This window comes from Podarcis raffonei, chromosome 13 (assembly GCF_027172205.1).
Source record: "Podarcis raffonei isolate rPodRaf1 chromosome 13, rPodRaf1.pri, whole genome shotgun sequence".
Classification (NCBI taxonomy): domain Eukaryota; kingdom Metazoa; phylum Chordata; class Lepidosauria; order Squamata; family Lacertidae; genus Podarcis; species Podarcis raffonei.
Window position 1 is genome coordinate 12,231,266 of NC_070614.1, and position 22,273 is coordinate 12,253,538.

Here is a 22,273-nt window from a genome sequence, read left to right on the forward strand (position 1 = left end):
TATTATCATTGGTTGCAGTTTGCGGTTCAATTCTCTGCATGCTATTCAGAATTACGTCCTACTGTATTGAGTGGAGGTTGGGGTATGAGTAAGATTTGGGGTCCAGGGATATTAAGCTACCTCAGCCTGTTTCAAGAGTGTTGGGTTGTAACCCTAAGCAGATGCTCTAGCAAATAAGCTCCACTTAAATTAGTGGGATTTATGGTCAAACATACTCTGGTTAGCATAGAATTAACTGGGGCCAGGCATCCGAAGCAGAGCATGGTGCTCAATCATGCTTGAACCATTCCAGTTCTTTTGTAAATTAAGCAATGCGATGGAATAATCTGTTACCTTAGCGCTTTCTTTTCTGTTCTCTTTAAACTAAAAATCCATACATGATGAATACATTTCATATTTCTGAATAAACATTTAGGTTCTCAAGAACACATATGTTCTACCTAGTTCTCCACATACCTATTTGTGTCTTACTTCCTTTTAATAACTTCTTCCTTTTTTTCTCTCTCTCTCTCCCTGACATGCAGAAACAGCTCCTAACTTTCTCCATTCCCATCTGTGCTTCTCTGAACCCTTTACTAAGATTGCAGGATTTCTCAAGATCCTTTTGCCTCTGTGCCATATCTTATGTTTGACTCCTTTCTACAGACTCAAAGAGTCCAAAGTAGCTTGCAGCTCTTTAAAGTAACTCTGTAAGGTGACTTGCTGCACCATGCTAACAGCAGCATTTGAAGAATCGCACCAGCCGCCAAGGAAAAGGAACAATGCTGGCTGGGAGGTAGCTAATAAAAGACAGCCATCTTAAAAGATGTGTTCACTCTCTGCATCTTTGTGGGAAGGCATTTCAGGGTTCTTTTTAACTATGTTTTACTCAATGTTAATTTTATTTAGAAATGTAGCTATTGTAAAAAATTTTAAAAAATTGTCCCAATTTAATGGTGCACACATCCCTTCTCTCACATTTTGCTGCCTATTTGGGGAAGACTCTATCATACTAAAATCTCTAGGCAGGACGTGAGATTTCACTAGGGCAACATCTTCTACCAAGCATTTACAGTCAAACCTTGTTCTGCGTCCGCCTCCACTTGTGTCCGCTTCAGCAAACGTCTGTGGCAAACCTGGAAGCACCAGAACGGGTTACTTCCGGGTTCGCCACTCGCACATGCGCAGAAACGCTAAATCGCGCATGCACAGACACAGGGCTTTGATGTGCGTCATTTCTGGGTTGCAGCAGGGCCTCCGGAACGGATCCCCGCCGTAACCCGAGGTTCCACTGTAGTAGTCTTTCTGGGATACTGGAACCAAGAGCCCACCACAGCAAGGCAAATAAGAGGGGCAAGGCTTACCGGGCAAGGCCCTCTCAGTGTTTGGGCTCTGAGATGCTTTTCCTTGAGATCTTGTGGGGCTGTCCCAAGTATAGTCATACCTCACGTTGCGTCCGCTTCAGGTTACATGTTTTTGTGTTGCATCCCGTGGCAACCCGGAAGTACCGGAACGGGTTACCGTATTTTTTGCTCTATAGGATGCACTTTTTCCCTCCTAAAAAGCAAGGGAAAATTTGTGTGCGTCCTATGGAGCGAATGCGGGGGGAGGCAGGCGGGAAAAGCCCCCCACCTCCCAGAAAAGCCAGGAGAAGCCATGCAGCCCTTTTAAAGAGCGTGCGGCTTCTGCCGGTTTTGCGGGAGGTTGGGGCTTTTGCGAGAGGTGAGGGAATTTCCCCACCTCCTAGAAAAGCCAGCAGAAGCCGCGCAGCCCCTTTAAAGCGTGCATGGCTTCTGCGGGAGGTGGGGGAATTCCCCCACCTCCCGCAAAAGCAGGGAGGTCTGGAAGAAGCGCACAGGCAGCATGCTTCTGTCCCCTTCTCCCCAAATTGTAGGCTTTTGCGGGAGGTGGGGGAAAGCAGGAAGGAGGTCTGGGAGAAGCTGCTCCCAGAGCTGGGGGTGTGATCATATTTTTTTCCCTTGATTTCCCCCTCTGAGAACTAGGTGCACCCTATGGTCAGGTGCACCCTATGGAGCGAAAAATACGGTACTTCTGGGTTTTGCTGCTCGTGCATGCGCAGAAGCACTAAATTGCGCTGCGCACAGACGCAGCACTTCAGCTTGCGTCAGTTCTGTGTTACGGACGGGCCTCCGGAACGGATCCCATCCGTAACATGAGGTTCCACTGTAAACTGAAGTATTCAAGCCACCTTGGGCCTTTTGGTTCATTATATTGTCCAGGGTCAAATTAACAGGCTGCCTTTTCAAGCTTTTAAAAGAAAAAAAAATGCTTCCGAAGACCTTCTTTTGAATATCTCAGGACTACTTCAAATATAATACAGAGAAATGTTCCACTGTAAATCAGATAAAATCTCCATGATATGAAAGCAATGGCAAAATGTAAGATTATAAGTAAAACATAATCTGCTTATTTGGCATTTTCTTCCATTAATTCTCTCTATAAAACATTACAAATTTATTGTGAAAACACAGCAGGATGAAAAGAATCCTGGTTTTTTGGGGGGGGAGGCAGCATGCAGCAATAATCTTCAAATTACGAAACCAGGGTCAACATTTTCACTACAATAATTGAAATATTACCTCTGCAACAAAGGACTTAACTATTCTGGAGTGCAATGAGAAACTACAGTGTGGGGGAATAAGAAGAAAAATTAAGGCCGGAGATCTTGGTTTTAACTTCACAATGTTAAGTATGAACGGCAACACGAAGTTCCTCTCCCCCTCTCCTACCTGAGGTTTCTGAGGACTAACCCTATTTCATCACAGGAGAAAATAGCACATACCTCATATGGAATGTTCCACAACAGGGAGTGGAGAGAGGTGGTGGGAAGCAAGAAAAACAAACCTTTTATGTAAAAGTAATTCCCTTTGGTGAGTTTTGGCTTCCAGTATTCTCAACAGAAACCTTAAAGCGCCTATTTTCTTCTATTTTTTCCTTTCATCATCTGCAAACACGCGTATGTAAACATGCTGCAAACTTCCCCAGCAAGACAGATTCTTTGCTTCCTTCTCTCCAATGAACTGCAGTCCTTTTTGAAGAGAAGGGAGGGGTGAGAGGAGAAGGAGGGAGTCAAGTTCCCCTGAAAGATATCCTAACATATGGAACTGCATTGCTGACACATAAACAGCTCTCTCCATGACTCTCCCATATGCTTTGTGACTTTGCTATTTATTTTTATCTTATTCCAAAACACTTCTTTAAGGAATATTAACCTTCCAGGTCTCAGGCGGGATTAGGAATGCATCCTTACACATAGCCTGTGCTAAACTGCGACAATTGGTTTTCAACATTTTTTCACCGGCTAAATTGAAGTCAGCCTTCTCCTAGGGGAAACCGCGGCGTTTGCCATTGCCTCTTTTTCTGACCTTGTTCTCAGAACCCGTTTTAAACTGGAAAACTCTGTGTGACTTATCAAAGTATTTCATATGTCAGCGTCCACATCACAAGAATACAATCACCATGTAATACCTGTGCATATAAGAGAACTCAGCAGTCAAAATTTCAGAAAACAGCTAAAAATAGATCCTCCCCAACTCTTCAGATAAAAGTCTTGTCTGCCTGCATTGTGCTCCCTTTGTGCACAGCCTACATGAGGTTGCCAAGCAACTAGTCCAAGTTCAGAAGCAGCCAAGCAGCAAGCTGCAGCTAAATAAAGATTTAATGGAATTCTCACATCTGCAACAGCCTGCAGTCCCTCAAGATACTGAAGAAGTCAACTGATGAACAGAAGAGTCAAGGAACATATCAGGTTAAGTCGTGGAGGCCCTTTCTTTCTAACTATGCCATTTTCTGGAGACTACACTGAGATGCAAACATTTCATCAAAATCTGCAGAAAATCAAAACTAGCAAGTTAGGAAAACGTACGTTTTGGCATGTAAATCCACAGCCATTTGCATTCTGCCATGCTAGGGTTTCAAGCAAAACAGAAGGGAATCAAAAGCAGAACCTCAAAGCACCACCAAGCTACATGTTACGTACCTGGATCTGTAAGTCAAAGGGATCTCTTTGCAGATGCACAAACTACATGCTACAGCAACGCAGGGCAGCAACTGTGAAACACTTAAACACTATGAGAACACTGGAACCTTCCCTTCTGAGGATGGTAAATAAGAGCAGAGTCAGCAGCCACCTGTTAAATTTCTTCCATCTAAAGCAGGAGCAAGAAGGACTCTTACAAAGAGGAAGAAGAGCAGGAACACTGAAAGTGCTACTCTATCAGGTGAACAGCCTCTGGTTTCCTCTCCGCAGTTTCCCCCCAGTCACAGAGAAAGATGGCTGAAAATAGCTTGCAGTGGGTTGGGGTGGGGAGGGTGATGGTGGTTTAGGCTGCTAGCCTATGGCGTGAGTGCAGTCATAGGACCTCACAGAATTTAGATAGAGCTGGCATGTCATTATTATTGCAATTAATAATAACATAATCACTCCCAGGGCTTTTTATTTTTCTAAAAAAAGAGGTGGTGGAACTTGCTGAGCACCCACCCAAAGTTGCTGAGCTTTTCTTAGGGGGCACCCACCTTCTCTTCTTCGCCCCCACTGCCACTTTCGGCGATGCTGCTGCCGACCTCCACCTTCTGCAGCCACAATCGCCGCACCAACACGATCGCCGCGGCAACTCGATTGGCACACCGCGCAGTCCCAGGTGTTGTGCCGCCTGCCGGCGCACAGTCCTAACCTAAAGAGCTGCCGGAATGCACCAAAGAGGGGCCAGAACTCAGTTCTGGTGCGTTCCGGCTGAAAAAAAGCCCTGATCACTCCTTATACAGTGGTACCTCGGGTTACATACGCTTCAGATTACATACGCTTCAGGTTACAGCCTCCGCTAACCCAGAAATAGTACCTCGGGTTAAGAACTTTGCTTCAGGATGAGAACAGAAATCGTGCTCCAGCGGCACAGCAGCAGCAGGAAGAGGCCCCATTAGCTAAAGCGGTGCTTCAGGTTAAGAACAGTTTCAGGTTAAGTACGGACCTCCGGAACGAATTAAGTACTTAACCCGAGGTACCACTGTAATAGTAAATTCGGGAAATGAGTGCTGACAGAAATGGAACCAAAATGAGGCCACAGAGAAATAAGAAAGAAGTGTTAGTATACCTGGGGGAGCCCCAAGTTTGGCAGAAGTGTTTTTCCTCCAAAGCTTAAGAGGGAGGGAAGGAGATCAACGGTGATTGATCATGCTCAGTAGCCACTGAAAGATCACAGACTGCATAAAAGGGCAGGGGGACTAAAGGGGGAAATGGAGGGAATGTCCCCTTTGAGCTCTTTACATGTTATAAAATCCTGAAAAATGCTTGGGTGGTTGGCTGGAAGCTTGAATAGGCATATTCATGCTATAAGGTAAGAATACAGGTCATTATTTTGATGCAAGTTCCACATAATGACAAGTATGTGCTGTGCTTAGGGAAGTTTTTATGGATTGATGTTTTTATTATGTTTTTAGATATGTTGTAAAGTTTGAAAGCACGTCAAAGTGCAAGTAGATAAATAGGTACCACTCCGGCAGGAAGGTAAACGGCGTTTCGTGCGCTGCTCTGGTTCGCCAGAAGCGGCTTAGTCATGCTGGCCACATGACCTGGAAGCTGTACGCCGGCTCCCTCAGCCAATAAAGCGAGATGAGCGTCGCAACCCCAGAGTCGGTCATGACTGGACCTAATGGTCAGGGGTCCCTTTACCATTACCTAAGCTGCCTAGAGTGGCTGGGGAAACCCAGCCAGATGGTTGGGGTGTTTATTTTAAAGAAAGCAATGTCCTGCCCCAAAGTACAAAATCTTTATCTCTGTGTCTGTGGGAAATGAGCTAAGGGAGCTATTTGACCCCAAATAGTAGTGCCCATAGTGCCTTTCCAAAATAAGGTGGAAGACAGAAAGAAAAGAAAGGAAAAAACCAGGACTGCTGTTACCTGTAACTGATGCTTATCAAGTGGGTTTCCATACAGTTCAGCCCTAGGAGTCATGCATACCCAGGCCAGCTGCAGAGAGACTTCTAGAACCCTTCTACACATGAGACACTTCCCTAATGTCTTTGACCACTTTCCTATCTTGAAGAGTAGAGGAATACCACATCTCCTTCCCAGTTCCTTTCTGAGCTCTGGAGGAAATCCATCGGTAGATAAAATAAGAAGCTATAGCAGGTCGCACAGAGTAATATTCACGGGAGTTCTTTCAGAACTCTTCAGGTGGATGCCATCTGGACCTTGTGATATATCAGATTTTATTTTGCCAACAAGGCCTAAAATGCCGTCTCTTGTCACCGCTAGTTGCTTCTGTTCCTTCCTGTGAAAGTTAGTTCAGGCACAGGGATCTACCCTATAGCTTCACTGAAAAGGTAGATTCAAAGAATTCATTCAGCTTCTCTGCAAAATCCTTATCTGCCTTTAGCACACCTTTGATCCCTTGTTTTTCAAAGGTCCAACTGCCTTTCTAGCCCATTTCCTGCTATTAATGTATTTAATTGTTTTGTAGCTGGTCTTTATATTTTGAGCTCTTTTCTAGCATCTCTTACTGTCTGTTTGCAGTTCTTTTGCCAAATTTTGTGCTCCTTTTTGTTTATTTATAAAATATTTACATACTGCTACTTTATTAAAAACGATCAAAGCGGTTTACAATAATACATAAAGCTATACAATAAAAACCATAAAAGTAATTAAAATTAGACATTGAATAACTATTGTTGAAAGATGTTTTCTTCATTGCCTGCATAGGCCTGGTGGAAGAGAAACATTTTCAGCAGGCCTTTAAAAGTTATCACATAAAAATAAATAAATACAGTGATACCTTGGTGGTTGAACGGCTTGGCTCCCAAACAAATCAGCTCCCGAACACTGCAAACCTGGAAGTGAGTGTTCCGGTTTGCGAACGTTTCTCGGAAGCTGAACATCCAACGCGGCTTCTGATTTGGTGCAGGAAGCTCCTGCAGCCAATCGGAAGCCACGCCTTGGTTTCTGAATGGTTCCGGGAGTCAAATGGACTCCCGGAACAGATTAAGTTTGACCACCAAGGTACCACTCTGCACTTTGTACACACATGTCTGCCTTATTGGGTTCTATTTAGGATAAATGGGTCTTCTTGGAATAAAATATAACGGAATAAACAAGACTGCAAATTATAATATCAGTTACTTCAGGCATTTCTTTAGAAAGTTATTCAATTAAAAGGTATCTGAAAAGCTAGTCAGGCTTTTTTTTTTATGAGTTCCAAAGCACAGTGATAGCTTGCTGTTGCATGATAGAATTAATGCTTTGAAAAGGAAACATCTGGGTTGTTTATTGAAAAGACATGAGAACAAACATCTTATAAATCCATTATTATAAACATTATTCCTGTCTAATAGTAGCAGGAATTCCCTTTATGAAAGCAGCTCCAAGTTTTGTAGTTTTGACCCTTGTAGTATCCAATACAGGTGTTTTTCTTTCTCATTTTTTCCTCCCCTACAAAATGGGTAGCAATGCCTTCACTGCACTTTTCTGAACTAGACCCCATTATTTCCTGTTGAAGTTATAACTGAAGTTGAACTTTTGAAACCACAGAAGGTCTAAAAGAGCACGAATAAGCTCTATAACATAACCTTTTAAATTCCAGGCAACACTCCCTTGTCCAAAGTGATTATCGCCCAGAAATCTCTGAAAGGGCGTAACCTGTTGCTGGGAAAGAAATATCTTTGCAATTCAATTGGCTAGTAGTCAAAACCCTGCTTAGATGTAGAGGGGAGAATGAGATTACTCTTACCTACAGTCACCCCTGCTTCCAGTTGTCATATCTAGTTCTACAAATGTTTGAGACAGAAAGTATCTGCTTTGTTCAAAATGTATAGTCAGTATCAGTTTTAAAGGAAGCTTTTATAAATTTCTATTTCAATGGTGTTTAACCGTACTACATCTTAATTGTATTTACAGAACAACAAGTAGTTCATGCTGAGGGTATAAAGTACATAATGCTGATATTCAGCAAATCTTTGGATAGTAAAGAAGAAACTGAAATAACAGATTTACCAACAGATCCATTAGTTATATTATTTGGGTGCATTAAAGATTTGGAATTAGCAGATGACAGGGAACCGGTCCAACATTTATTGACAGCAGAATGAATAACTATTTGTTCTAATTTAAGGACTCTGACACTGGATGACTGGTTAATTAGCGTATGGCACATAGTATATATGGTCAAATTGAGCAATATGCTTATAGAATTGGATTGTGTCTTACTGGTATAATATGATGCAGGAAAATACAAATCCACACATATCTGGGCAACACTGTAAAATATCTATTAATGTATTAAAATAACCAGTATAAGTATTCTTACTTGTATCTCCTAGGAGATTATATATTCAATCTATATGTCAGGGAACTGCCATCGCAGCCAGGAGTGGAGGAAGGGCTCCCAAGCGATGCCGGAGAAGGTCCCAGCAGGAAAGGAGGAGACTCAGCGACCGGGGAAGGAAATCAGCGTTACACCAGAGAGAAAGGCGGGCAGAGGCGGGCTTCGGAGAGGTGGCTCCAGGACTCTTCACCAGAGACTAGTGGGGAGAGTACGGGTTCTCCACTGCCCACACCCACCCTGCGCAGAAGACTTCCGCGCAGGGAGGCTAGGCGGAGACTGTCCGTCAAGGAACTTTTATGTTGGAAGAAGTTCAGGAAACGCCCACTGACGGATTCTGCCAGTGACTGAGACAGACGCGGAATCAGGACTGTCCAGCCAGGGGAAGGTTTATCCAGGCAGCCTCGCAGAGAGTGGCGGCAACTTACGCACGAGCAACCCCCAATTCCCATTACACTATACATTTAATTATTCACTTCTTTATCATTTATTTAGTCAAATTGTAAAGTATTTTGCTTTTATCTCTCCATTGGGGCCCCCACACAAACAAATGTGATGCCTAATATTTATTCTTCATAACCTTATAAAAACTTCAATTATTTTTGTCCAGGTGATTGGAGAGCTGTAACTCCACTCTGTTGATTGGTCTGCAGCTGATAACCCACTTGCCCTCCTATTCCATGTTGTCGCCAGCGCTGCCAGCAGCATGAGCTGGCAAGGGGGCAGTGGCGTAGGGCAGAGCTCCTCAGCACTGCCTGCTGATAGGCTGGAACAAAGGACCAATAACTCAGCGACCTAGCTGAGTGGCAGCCTCAGTGCCCCATGAGCATCAAGCATGGCAGAGAGCGGGACGGGGGATTGGTCAGGTGCAGGTATCTTTCTAAAGCCCGTGCAGAGGGTGCCCTAGCAATTGGCCATCGCCCAAATCCACTCCTCAGTCCGCTCACATAAGCATTGGGAGATTTTCTGTGTGAGGAGGAGGACACACTTTTGAAGCACTCTAATGTAATATTCTATGCTGCTATTGTACTACTGTATAGGTATCAAGATAGTACGGTATCATAAAATAAAGATAAAATTGTTAAAACAATGCAGTTATACCTTAAAAGCCAACTGAAACAAAAGTGTCTTCAATTTCTGGTGGAAAAGGCACAGAGAAAGAGTCTTATGGATTTTGACGGGGGGGGGGGCACTGTAGAGCTATGACACCACCACATAAAAAGGCCAGCCTTTCACAGGCACTTGTGGCTATATTAAGACAGCACCAAGAGCAAGGCCTCCGAAGTTGACTTTAATTCCCAAACAAGTCCATATAGGAGGAATTGATCCATAAGGCAAATTAGTCCTAAACCGTTTTACAGCCAAGATGCTAACAAACTGACATACGATAGACAGTAATAATTTCCTGCCTGTAAGTGCCAGACAGCACTGCAAATAACAAGGCCAGTGGAAGTGATGGTATTCCAGCTGAACTATTTAAAATTTTAAAAGATGATGCTGTTAAGGTGCTACACTCAATATGCCAGCAAATTTGGAAAACTCAGCAGTGGCCAGAAGATTGGAGAAGATCAGTCTACATCCCAATCCCAAAGAAGGGCAGTGCCAAAGAATGCTCCAACTACCGCACAATTGCACTCATTTCACACGCTAGCAAGGTTATGCTTAAAATTCTACAAGGAAGGCTCAAACAGTATGTGGATCGAGAACTCCCAGAAGTGCAAGCTGGATTTAGAAGAGGCAGAGGAACCAGAGACCAAATTGCAAACATGCGCTGGATTATGGAGAAAGCTAGAGAGTTCCAGAAAGACATCTACTTCTGCTTCATTGACTATGCAAAAGCCTTTGACTGTGTCGACCACAGCAAACTATGGCAAGTTCTTAAAGAAATCGGAGTGCCTGATCACCTCATCTGTCTCCTGAGAAATCTCTATGTGGGACAAGAAGCTACAGTTAGAACTGGATATGGAACAACTGATTGGTTCAAAATTGGAAAAGGAGTACGACAAGGCTGTATTTTGTCTCCCTGCTTATTTAACTTATATGCAGAATTCATCATGCGAAAGGCTGGGCTGGATGAATCCCTAGCCGGAATTAAGATTGCCGGAAGAAATATCAACAACCTCAGATATGCAGATGACACAACCTTGATGGCAGAAAGTGAGGAGGAATTAAAGAACCTTTTAATGAGGGTGAAAGAGGAGAGCGCAAAATATGGTCTGAAGCTCAACATCAAAAAAACGAAGATCATGGCCACTGGTCCCATCACCTCCTGGCAAATAGAAGGGGAAGAAATGGAGGCAGTGAGAGATTTTACTTTCTTGGGCTCCATGATCACTGCAGATGGTGACAGCAGCCACGAAATTAAAAGACGCCTGCTTCTTGGGAGAAGGGCAATGACAGGCCTAGACAGCATCTTGAGAAGTAGAGGCGTCACCTTGCCAACAAAGGTCCGTATAGTTAAAGCCATGGTTTTCCCAGTAGTGATGTATGGAAGTGAGAGCTGGACCATAAAGAAGGCTGATCGCCGAAGAATTGATGCTTTTGAATTATGGTGCTGGAGAAGACTCTTGAGAGTCCCATGGACTGCAAGAAGATCAAACGCATCCGTTCTTAATGAAATCAGCCCTGAGTGCTCACTGGAAGGACAGATCGTGAAGCTGAGGCTCCAGTACTTTGGCCACCTCATGAGAAGAGAAGACTCCCTGGAGAAGACACTGATGCTGGGAAAGATGGAGGGCACAAGGAGAAGGGGGCGACAGAGGATGAGATGGTTGGATAGTGTTCTTGAAGCCACAAACATGAGTATGACCAAACTGCGGGAGGTAGTGGAGGACAGAGGTGCCTGGCGTGCTCTGGTCCATGGGGTCACGAAGAGTCGGACACGACTAAACGACTAAACAACAACAACAAGTGCCAGACAAAGGTCAGGCTATCACACTTTGGACTAATGAAGTTGCCAGGCCAACGTCACTAGTCCATCCTTGAGGCAACTGAAGGACCGATGACTGAAGCCAAATTCAACTTCTCCAGGAAAGATCACACACAGCCAGTATATCTACTGGAGTAGATAAAAGGCACCCTAATGGCCACCTTCACCCGAGTATCCAGGAAAAATGACACAGTGAAGAATACTGCAAGACAGAAACCTGCTTCATCAGAAATGCCACTCCATCCAAGACAGGTTGAACATTTCACCTAGATCACCAGTATGTTTGAGTACAAGCACATTCATCTTGTTTGGATTCTGTTTCAGCTTGTCAATTCTTATGACTTCATCCACTGTTTTCACAGATGGTAAATATGTATGGAGTAGTGTGTATGGGGGTCCTGGGCTGCCCAGACAACAAGACCCCTTCCTGGCCTCGCTGATGTGGTCCAAAGGAAAGCAGAGCAATACATTTGCACCAGCTTGGCTGCAGGAATTGCCGGAAGGAGGCATGCAAGGCGCCATCCAATCATCTTAGAAACTCGACTCTGGATTTGTGTAGGGTTTACTCCTTAGCCTTTTCTTCTCCCAACGATATTCCACAAGGCAGTGGAGGTTTAGGACCAGAGTTTTCCTTCTCCCAGCTTGACGAGCTCCATCGGCCACTCACCTCTCTCTACAGAACATGCAGAAACTATCTTCTTGTCCATTGGACCCACTATTGGTCTTGTCTGCTCAATCCACCAGAGCCTGTCTTCACATGCAGGGGAAATCCCTAACTCACCAAGGGATTGAGATCCATTGACTATCCTCACCTAGTTTAGCTAGCCAGTTGAAGCCGTTTCCTGTGGTGTGTTTGCTGTCACATGCTGAGAGCTTCTAGGAGCCACAGGTGAGAGCAAAGTGCAAAGTGGGGACCAAAGGTGGACAAGCTACCCCAGATGGAGCACAACATGTCCCCTACCTCTGGCTGGGAAATAGGCAAATAAAACTGTTTTGTCTTTGCTTTTGGTACCAGTGTTTCACATCTGTAGCAGCCTGACCCAGAAGCACCCAAGCAGCCCCTGTAGCAACCTCCAACACCCAAGGCCACACAGGGAATGAGCAACACAATGTATCTTAAAAACAATTTTAAAAATGAATGCTGTAACTTTTCCAAACATTCTCCATGACATGAGCCAGCAGAGATATAATGCTGGCTGTAAAGTAATTTCAGTTCTGGAAAGCCTTAATTTAACACCTAAGAACTCAAACATCAAGTACTGTAAGCAACTGCTGCCAAAACTTAAAACTGCCAGATTTGATAAGCACACAAAACCTGCAAGCTATTTATCAAGGTCTAAATGGTGTTTCTCTTTGAATGCAGTGAGGGCTTTGCATGCATGCTTACCAGGGCAGTAGGCATCAAGGTCCAGTTTTGGTGCAGAAGTGAGAGTTGGTGAGCCAAGTTCAGATTCTGGAATTCGAGGGCTCTCAACAAATTTTGCCTTCCTTAGAGGAGCTTAAGAAGAAGGGAAACACAAAGGAAGGTCATGAGAAAGTGAACAGTAAATAACACATGGAAGCATTTAGCTAAACAAACTATGTCAGGCCCAGATCATGTTCCCTTTTATAAAACCAAAAAAGGGAACTCTACATTTCTCAGAAAAGAGGTGGGTCATATTAAAAATGCAAATTTCCACGCTGTCTTTTGAGAAAACTTATGTGAAGAAACCACCTCCAGGTGAAATAAACAGTTAATGGCATAACCCTACACATATTTACTCAGGAGCAAATTCCACTCCTTCCCATGGGATTTACACCAATATAAGTATGGTTAGAATTGCATACTAAAGGTTATGTCTCCTGGACCGATCATGCACAAGTGATGGGAATAATTCACCCTCCGCTGTAATCTAAAGGAACCATATTTCACTGAGCATTCTATAAGGCACTTTGAATAAAAGAACCATGTACCAGACTCCTTCCAGTTACAACTTCCGCACAATCCTAAGGGCACACAAATATGTAACTGTGCAAATAATACCATCAATTTCTGCTTACTGAATGGAGGCCTTATGAGACTGTACTCTGATGTTCTAGACAGGCTTTAGCTTTTTCAGATAAAAGAAAGGTAGCCGTGTTGGTCTGCCATAGTCAAAACAAAAAAATTGTTTCCTTCCAGTAGCACCTTAAAGACCAACTAAGTTAGTTCTTGGTATGAGCTTTCGTGTGCATGCACACTTCTTCAGATACACTCAGAGTGTATCTGAAGAAGTGTGCATGCACACGAAAACTCATACCAAGAACTAACTTAGTTGGTCTTTAAGGTGCTACTGGAAGGAAAAAAAAAATTTGTTCAGATAAAAGAAGACAGTATAACCGCGTCACATTAATGTGTGAAATGAAAGCAATCTCTTCCTGTAGGACATGCAAAAACCCACACAACCTATTTGGCCAAAGACCCTAGAAGGATAAAAAAAAGTATCTGAACAAATGTTCTAAAACCAACGTTGAAGAGCTTTCAAGCGTCTGAAAAATTACTATCTTTATAGCAACCCAGCAGCTACCTAGCCTGACACCACCTTCCCAGGAGAAAGTTTATGCAAAGGAAAAACAGCACGTGCAAATTTCAATTTAGGAAGAATATACAATCTTCACATTTAGTGAAGATTAATTTGCTATGATTAAATTATGGGAAAATCTGTTCCTTAAAAAGAAAAAGAAGAATTAAATCATTCACCTCTTTGAATTAAAGCAAGGAAGCAATGTGGGAGGCAGCCTATCATGTGAACTTGCATGCCAAAGAAGGTAGCTCAAGTATTTAAACAGATTCCACTTCATCGCAGGTTGAAGACGCAAGCCTCCCAAAGGCTGACTTACACATTTGTGTGGGTAGTGAACAGATTTCTAGAACAATTTTTTAGAGCTTCATAGTTACTGTTTAAAACATGTCAAACATGAAAGAAATGGTGCTGATTGCTGAATTCAGATTGAAGATATTTATAACACACAGCCAATCACAAGCAAACAATCACACCCTAGGCCAACCCCAACCTCTCTCACCACCAAAGGAACACAAGTGAACAACACAAGCAACGCTGACACCAAACTCTACATACATTAAACATAATAGAAACACCGCCACCCGACCCCACCCCCATCCATCTCCCCTCCCTCCACCCCCTTTCTTTTTTCTTTCTTTTTTCTTCTCCCCCTAATGCCTCAACAAATGAAACGGATTTGTAAAAATGTTACATGGAAGAAGAAGAAAAAAAATACGAGGCACTACACTTCTGTAAAACAAGAAAATCCTTAATAAAAAATATTTTTTAAAAAAGATATTTATAACTAAGTTACTATGTTGATAGTACATAAAATCATAACTAAATTACTCCATTGTTTTATAATACACAAATTATTTCATAAAACAAGCATCTGTTAGACCTGAAAAACTAGCTTGGGAGAGCCAGAGTACTAGGTTTAACTGAAATACTTAGGATGTGATCCCTCTTCCACATGAGTCCCACTGGCAGATCTTGGGGAAGTTTGCAATCTCATCTTAACCTACCTCTGTTTGTGATGGCCTAAAATGCTCCTCTGAGTGACCTAAAGGGCACCAGGACTTAAATTTAAGAAAAGCATGCCTTCTGCTTATTCGCCCTGCAAGTCACAGGACAAAAGTTGGTGTGACAAATCTGTAGGCTGAGCTGAGCTTGTGACAAAGCAATCATGTGACTGCTTCAAAGCATTTAATTAAGAGACTTTGGGGTGAAGTGATAAACATTGCTCATAATTTCTATGCCACCTTTTGACCATGCAGTCCCTATGACAGCTTACAAACAATAACTTGAACCCACCTGACAAATCTCAAAAGTCAAGACATTTAAACAAATAATAAAGCAGTGTTTGACACCAAAGTGATGGTCAAATATGAGCCTGATGGACAGTTTTTTGGGGAACTTCCATAAACAAGATGCCAACTGAGAAGGCTATGTCCATGTTAGCAAAGTACTTCAACTCTGCAGGTGGGACCTTTAACTGAGTCCTCAACAATTGGAGGAGTTCATTTTAATAAATTGACATTTGATCAAGCAATGAAAAAACTATACATGTTTTCAAAAAGAATTACACCAGTTAGAATACTGATATCAAAAATAATGTTTTAATTTCTATAGATGGTATGTCCATCAATGACATGAAGAAATAGTATTTTATATGACAACAGCGGTTTTGTATGTGAAATAACATAAACACCTTCTGCGAAAGACCGCTTAAACAAAATGTCAGAATATGCAATGATGACAAAATTACCGTATTATCTTGGACTGAAAGAACAAAGAGAAAGAAGGATAAAATTCAGAGAAAAGCAGCCATGCTTCATCAAGTATTGCATGATTAAGGCAAAAGAGTTTGTTTTTGCTTTATTCTGAAGAAATTCTAGAGGTGTTTTGCTAACATGTTCACATTAGTATGTTCAACACTGATGTATATCCCCGTATGTTTCTTTATAGTAATAAACAAAAACGGGGAAATAGGAGCATGCATTCCATCAGATACCCAGGTCCTAGGCTGTTTAGGCCTTTACAGGTCAAAGCAAACACTCTGATTTGTGCTTAGAAGCAAACGTGAAGCTAGTGAAGATCTTTAAGGGGTAACTGTGCCCCTGAAGGACCAGGTGCGCAGCCTGGGAGTCATTTTGGACTCCCAGCTGTCCATGGAGGTGCAGGTCAATTCTGTATCCAGGGCAGCTGTCTACCAACTCCACCTGGTACGCAGGCTGAGACCCTACCTGTCCACAGACTGTCTCGCCAGAGTGGTACATACTCTCGTTATCTCCCACTTGGACTACTGCAATGCGCTCTACGTGGGGCTACCTTTGAAGGTGACCCGGAAACTACAACTAATCCAGAATGCAGCAGCTAGACTGGTGACTGGGGGCAGCCGCCGAGACCACATAACACCGGTCTTGAAAGCCTACATTGGCTCCCAGTACATTTCCGAGCACAATTCAAAGTGTTGGTGTTGACCTTTAAAGCCCTAAACGGCCTCAGCCCTGTATACCTGAAGAAGCGTCTCCACCCCCATCGTTCAGCCCAGACACTCAGGTCCAGCGCCGAGGGCCTTCTGGCGGCTCCCTCATTGCAAGAAGCAAAGCTACAGGGAACCAGGCAGAGCGCCTTCTCGGTAGTGGCACCCGCCCTGTGGAACGCCCTCCCATCAGATGTCAAAGCGATAAACAACTACCTGACATTCAGAAGACATCTTAAGGCAGCCCTGTTCAGGGAAGTTTTTAATGTGTGACATTTTAGTGTATTTTTGGTCTCTGTGGAAGCCGCCCAGAGTAGCTGGTGAAACCCAGCCAGATGGGCGAGGTACAAATAATAAATTATTATTTTTATTATATTATTAAGCACATGAGTGGCACTCATCACATTCATGTTTCCTGTCCTAGCCTCTTATTATTAGAAGAAGTGTGGCATTTTAGTAGCCCAGACTGTAAATCAGTGAAACTCTTCTGAGCAATTATTATAACTGTTGGATCTACAACGATAGTGGTCAAGATGACTCGACCCATGTATCCCAGTGGATAAGCTTGTTACTGGACCTAAGAACACACAGAAAGGCGACAACGCATACAGAATATGAAAGGGGCAGGCATGGAACTTATTACCAACAAAAAAACAGCAAATATAACTAAAACTATGTGAGCAGCTCTGTAGACAAAACCTGCAGGAACCAAACATATAACAGCACCCAGCTAAGCATATTTACCCTTAGTGGAACTTACGTTCCAAACTTATGCCCAACTAAGTGTGTTTGAAATTGCAGCATAAGCATGAGGCAGAACAGAAGAGTTGGGAAAAGCAATCAAGCACCCAAATATAAAGTTTACATAAAATATAAAGCCCCTTCATGGATCACTGCAAGAAGATCAAACCTATCCATTCTTAAGGAAATCAGCCCTGAGTGCTCACTGGAAGGACAGATCCTGAAGCTGAGACTCCAATACTTTGGCCACCTCATGAGAAGAGAAGACTCCCTGGAAAAGACCCTGATGTTGGGAAAGATTGAGGGCCCAAGGAGAAGGGGACAACAGAGGACGAGATGGTTGGACAGTGTTCTCGAAGCTACCAGCATGAGTTTGACCAAACTGCGGGAGGCAATGGAAGACAGAAGTGCCTGGCGTGCTCTGGTCCATGGGGTCACGAAGAGTCGGACACGACTAAACGACTAAACAACAACAAAAATATAAAGAGAGCAAGCAACAGATATGGTGGTGGTGGGGAGTTCTACGTTAGAGCGGCTGAGATGGGTGTCATCAGCATATAAGCAATACTGAAACCTATGAGACTTATGATGTCACCCAGAGATGTGTAGAGAGAGAATATCTTAACATCAAGAACAAGTCCCTGAGTGACCCCAGCAAAGCTTTAAAGGAACTCTAGTATCCACTGCAGAGAAGCAGCACATTAATTGCTAGTTACACATCATCAACTTGTAAGATCCAATTACAGACGTTAAACAATGTGAGTCAGAATGGTGTAAAGAACCGAGTGCTGGACTTGCTCAGCCATGCACATCTCTCTGTGGTTTTTGGAAAAGACATCCTCTTGTGGCATAACCTAACTCTGGGGTTATTGTGAGGCTAAAAGTACATTCCTTTAAAAAAAACAAGCTTGTTAATTTTACATTATTTCGATAAGTCATACAATAATTACCGTACACAAAACAAAAAACAAGAAGATCCTTATTCTGTTACATATAGGAAGTGCCTACACTTAAAAAGAAGAAGAGCTAAATAGCAATAGAGCATAACAGGTAAGCAATAGAGGCACCAGGAAGTCAGAATATAAAGGACTAATGAACATCAATAAGGAACACCATTAACAAGGAAAACGTAACAGCATCACAACCCATTACATAAGGGCATACAAAATAAAAATAGTTTTGAGCCTCTAAGGTCTTGCATATGAATCTATATAACTCAGAAAAGATAACCACCATTCCAGGAAATAATCTGCAGGTATCCAATTAAGAGATCCCTTGATTTGTGATTACATATTTGACTGCAATAAGGAGTAAGGCAATCAAGCTTCCTAATATAATGCCTGTAGATTCAACTAGCACTCTGAAATCTGTAATGTTCTTGATATACTGAACAACCTGAAACCAGAAAAGAACAGATCTTTGGATAGTTCTCTCAGCAGCAGAACAACATTCCAGGGGAATAAATCTGCGCTCCCCCCCCCTAATTTAAAGAAGAAAAATCTAAATTAATGTGACCTAAATGTAATGGTGTGGAATGCCATCTAAAGAAAACACGAAATGCTAATTCTCTAATATTCAGAGACAAATAAAATGAGATTCAAATTTTATCCCAGACCTACTCTCCTGATTTAAGATCCAAACTTCTGGGGCAAATTATTTACTTTCAGAACTCAGTAGGCTTATGTATAAAAGACAGGGGTGTATTAAGTTATGGCTGGCCTTGTAGGCAAGCATTAGTTTCTACTAGCCAGCTATTTTTTTAATTTTTTATAAAATTATTTAATCATTTTTTCAATACAAACACCAACAAAAAATACATACAACAAAAACCGCAATAACATTAATAACACAATTTAACATTTGAGTACGTATATACCTATGACTACACCTTTTTAACAATATTTCCCCACCTCTCATCCCCCTACTTCCTACCACCGTCCGCCTTATCACTTAAATATTCCTTCCAGATTTCTTCATATTTATCCATTCTTAATTTGCGTGGACATGCAATTCGTTCGTATGTGGCTAGTCTGACCATATTGTCAATCCATGTGCTCAATGGAATCTTTTTGCGGCTCTTCCAATTCATCAGAACAAGTTTTTTTTTGCTTCTAATATAGCACAGCAATATTATTTTACTCTACAAGCACAGATATTGTCTTGATCAATTTATGCTTTCGTAGCACAAATCTACATAGGCTAAGAGTCTACTTCGCAGATTCAGGTCCCCGTCCCCCCCATGTTGGATCACTGAAACGCACTGCCCATAGGTTTTGGAAAAGCTACACTAGGGTTTCATTATTTTAAATCAAAATTCATGATTAAATCACATGTTGGTATGTATGTTCCTTCATTAAAGGTCATAAGAATGGGTGATTTATTTCCTTTTTCAACTGCTTATGGAATGATCCAGTCTTGGAATCTATCACAAGCAGATGCCACGTTGCTCTTAATTCCTAGTGAGAAAATCCAAAATATGGCAAGATATATAACTCAGAGCTAAACACTTCTATTAGCCAAATAAGTTTTATTTTAAAAATAAACTGAGGAAGGTATCTGTTTAGAAGAGGGAGTGGGATGTCAGAAATCTGCTGCATTAATTAAAAATACTGCCTAACTACCAGTTTCAAAGGCTCTTTTTCTGCTGGCCGAAATACAACCTTTAGCTTTTAATTAGAAATGCAAACAATCTTACAAATATTTTTAACATATAAACTATTAGTTTGAATTAGAAAATGCATCAAAGAAAGGAAAAGAAGTTTCCAGTTTGCACTGGGTTATTTTCCTCACATTTGCTTTTAAATCTATTTCTAATTTTTTTTTGTATTTGGTCCCTTGCAGTTCAAGCTAGTAGTTTGCTGCTAATTGACTTTATAGCCAAGAGTTAGGTTTACAAACTATTTAAGGATCACAAAATCACAATTGTTTTTAAGAATACGACTATAATTTTATAAGTAGTAAAAACACACCAAATGTTCATATTTCTTGAATTCAAAACTGCTTCACAAATTATACAGCTAAACCTTGCATGATTCACTTTAGTCACTAGGCAGAAGAAAGGCTAAATTAAGCAACACAAACCAAGGGCGTTTTTCCAGCATTGCTTTGTACTCCTCTGTTCCCATTTTACATCTTTGGATACAATAAAAGCGTTTTTAGCATCTTGTTTAAATGAATGCATTTCAATATTTTATTAAAAGTGTCCAAATATCCTTGATACATATTTGTGACTAACTCATTTTCACCTCCAAATTTAGTTTTTCTCTCTTTTGCCCTCATTCACCTCAGGGATTATTTTAAAAATAAAATAAACCATAGGCTTTATGGAAAAGAAGAGTGTTATAAAATAAATATAGTTTTCATCATTAAGTAGAGAGGTCTGTCATACAGCTTCTCAAACTTCGTGCTTCTAAAACTTTGCATCCTGACATGTTCCTGGGTAAGTTTATTTGCTTGTTTATTTAACATATTTTTATTCTACTCTTCAAGATCCCAGAGTGCATTATAACTGATTGGTAATAAAATAATTGCCAACAATATAACTGCCAACAATAAATAAAGCACCAATTAACACATTAACAGGCTGAAAATATAAAAATAACAGCACAATAAAATAAGCTTCACCGCAGCAGAGACCAATGAATCACCCAAAGGCCTAGGAGGTAAATAAGTAAGTCTTTATGTTGGTGCCAAAATTGATAAGAGATAGCATCGTTTAGATTTGGAAAGGAAGGGCTTTGCAGAGTCAGGCCATCTATACAAAGAATGCCCTTTCTTGTGTCAGCGTATACCATGGGTAGGCAAACTAAGGCCCGGGGGTCGGATCCGGCCCAATCACCTTCTAAATCTGGCACACGGAGGGTCCGGGAATTAGCATGTTTCTACATGAGCATAATGTGTGCTTTCATTTAAAATGCATCTCTGGGTTATTTGTGGGGCCTGCCTGATGCTTTTACATGAGTAGAATGTGTGCTTTCATTTAAAATGCATCTCTGGGTTATTTGTGGGGCCTGCCTGGTGGCTTTACATGAGTAGAATGTGCCCTTTTATTTAAAATGCATCTCTGGGTTATTTGTGGGGCCTGCCTGATGCTTTTACATGAGTAGAATGTGTGCTTTTATTTAAAATGCATCTCTGGGTTATTTGTGGGGAATTCGTTCCTTTTTTCACCAAAAATATAGACCAGCCCCCCACAAGGTCTAAGGGACAGTGGACCGGCTCCCTGCTGAAAACGTTTGCTGACCTTATTTCAATATGGTGCAAGACCATCAAAAGGGAACGCCCAGTTGCGCAACAAGGGGTTTCTTCCTTTCCAAGGGATTTTTCTCTTTCACGGGACAGAGCATTACTTGAAACATAGACAAGTTTAGAAGCAGGTTCTGAAAGAGTGAGTAACTTTACAGGCAGGTCCCACTTCAAAGCACTGAGAAGCACCAGCTTTAACAGTTACTTGTACAGAGTGTTAGAAATTAGCCAGGTACGGGTCCAGTGGCACGGGTTCAGTGGAGATCTCTGGATGCTAGGTTGGCGACTGACATCTCCACCTGGCTGGCCCCTCCAGCTTTCTTAAACAGGTAAGCAGAAGGGCTTATTTGTTGCATTCAAATCTGCTTCAGCGCGCCCCCAGGGAGCAGGCTGCTACATTCAGCGCGCCCCCAGGGAGCAGGTGCACACCAACCCCTCTCACCCTCCAAGCTTCAGCGAAAGCCTGCATTCGCCCCATAGGAAGCACACAGATTTCCCCTTCATTTTTGGAGGGGAAAGAGTGCGTCCTATAGGGCAAAAAATACGGTATGTCCCACCTTCTTTACACCATGAAGGCCAAGATGGCATACATGTGATTTCCAAGAGGTCTCCCATACAGGTACTGGGAAATACAATTCAACCAACCTGTCCTTCATCTACAAAAAAAACACGTTTCTGGGGTGGCCTGTGCATTTCTGCAATTTTTTGTCCAGCCTGAGAGCCGATACAATGCTGTGTGGTAGGAGGGAGAGGAAGAGGAGAAAACACAAAAGCATTCTTTCCTTTCGCCACGTACCGGCTCCCAGTACGTTTCTGAGCACAATTCAAAGTGTTGCTGCTGACCTTTAAAGCCCTAAATGGCCTCGGTCTAGTATACCTGAAGGAGCGTCTCCACCTCCATCGTTCTGCCCGGACACTGAGGTCCAGTGCCAAGAGCCTTCTGGTGGTTCCCTCGCTGTGAGAAGCCAAGTTACAGGGAACCAGGCAGAGGGCCTTCTCGGTAGTGGCACCTGCCCTGTGGAACGCCCTCCCACCAGATG

At 42.4% G+C, this 22,273-nt stretch overlaps 1 protein-coding gene across 11 annotated transcripts in view; it reads right to left on the reverse strand.

Annotated features, from left to right (window-relative positions):
- TANC2 (tetratricopeptide repeat, ankyrin repeat and coiled-coil containing 2) overlaps positions 1–22,273 on the reverse strand; it is a 193,489-nt gene that overhangs the window by 72,088 nt on the left and 99,128 nt on the right. For all 11 annotated transcript variants that reach the window (XM_053363720.1, XM_053363716.1, XM_053363718.1 and 8 more), the window contains one exon: positions 12,628–12,738. In XM_053363720.1, the coding sequence (XP_053219695.1) occupies positions 12,628–12,738 (111 nt within the window). The remainder of the gene's footprint in view (positions 1–12,627; positions 12,739–22,273) is intronic.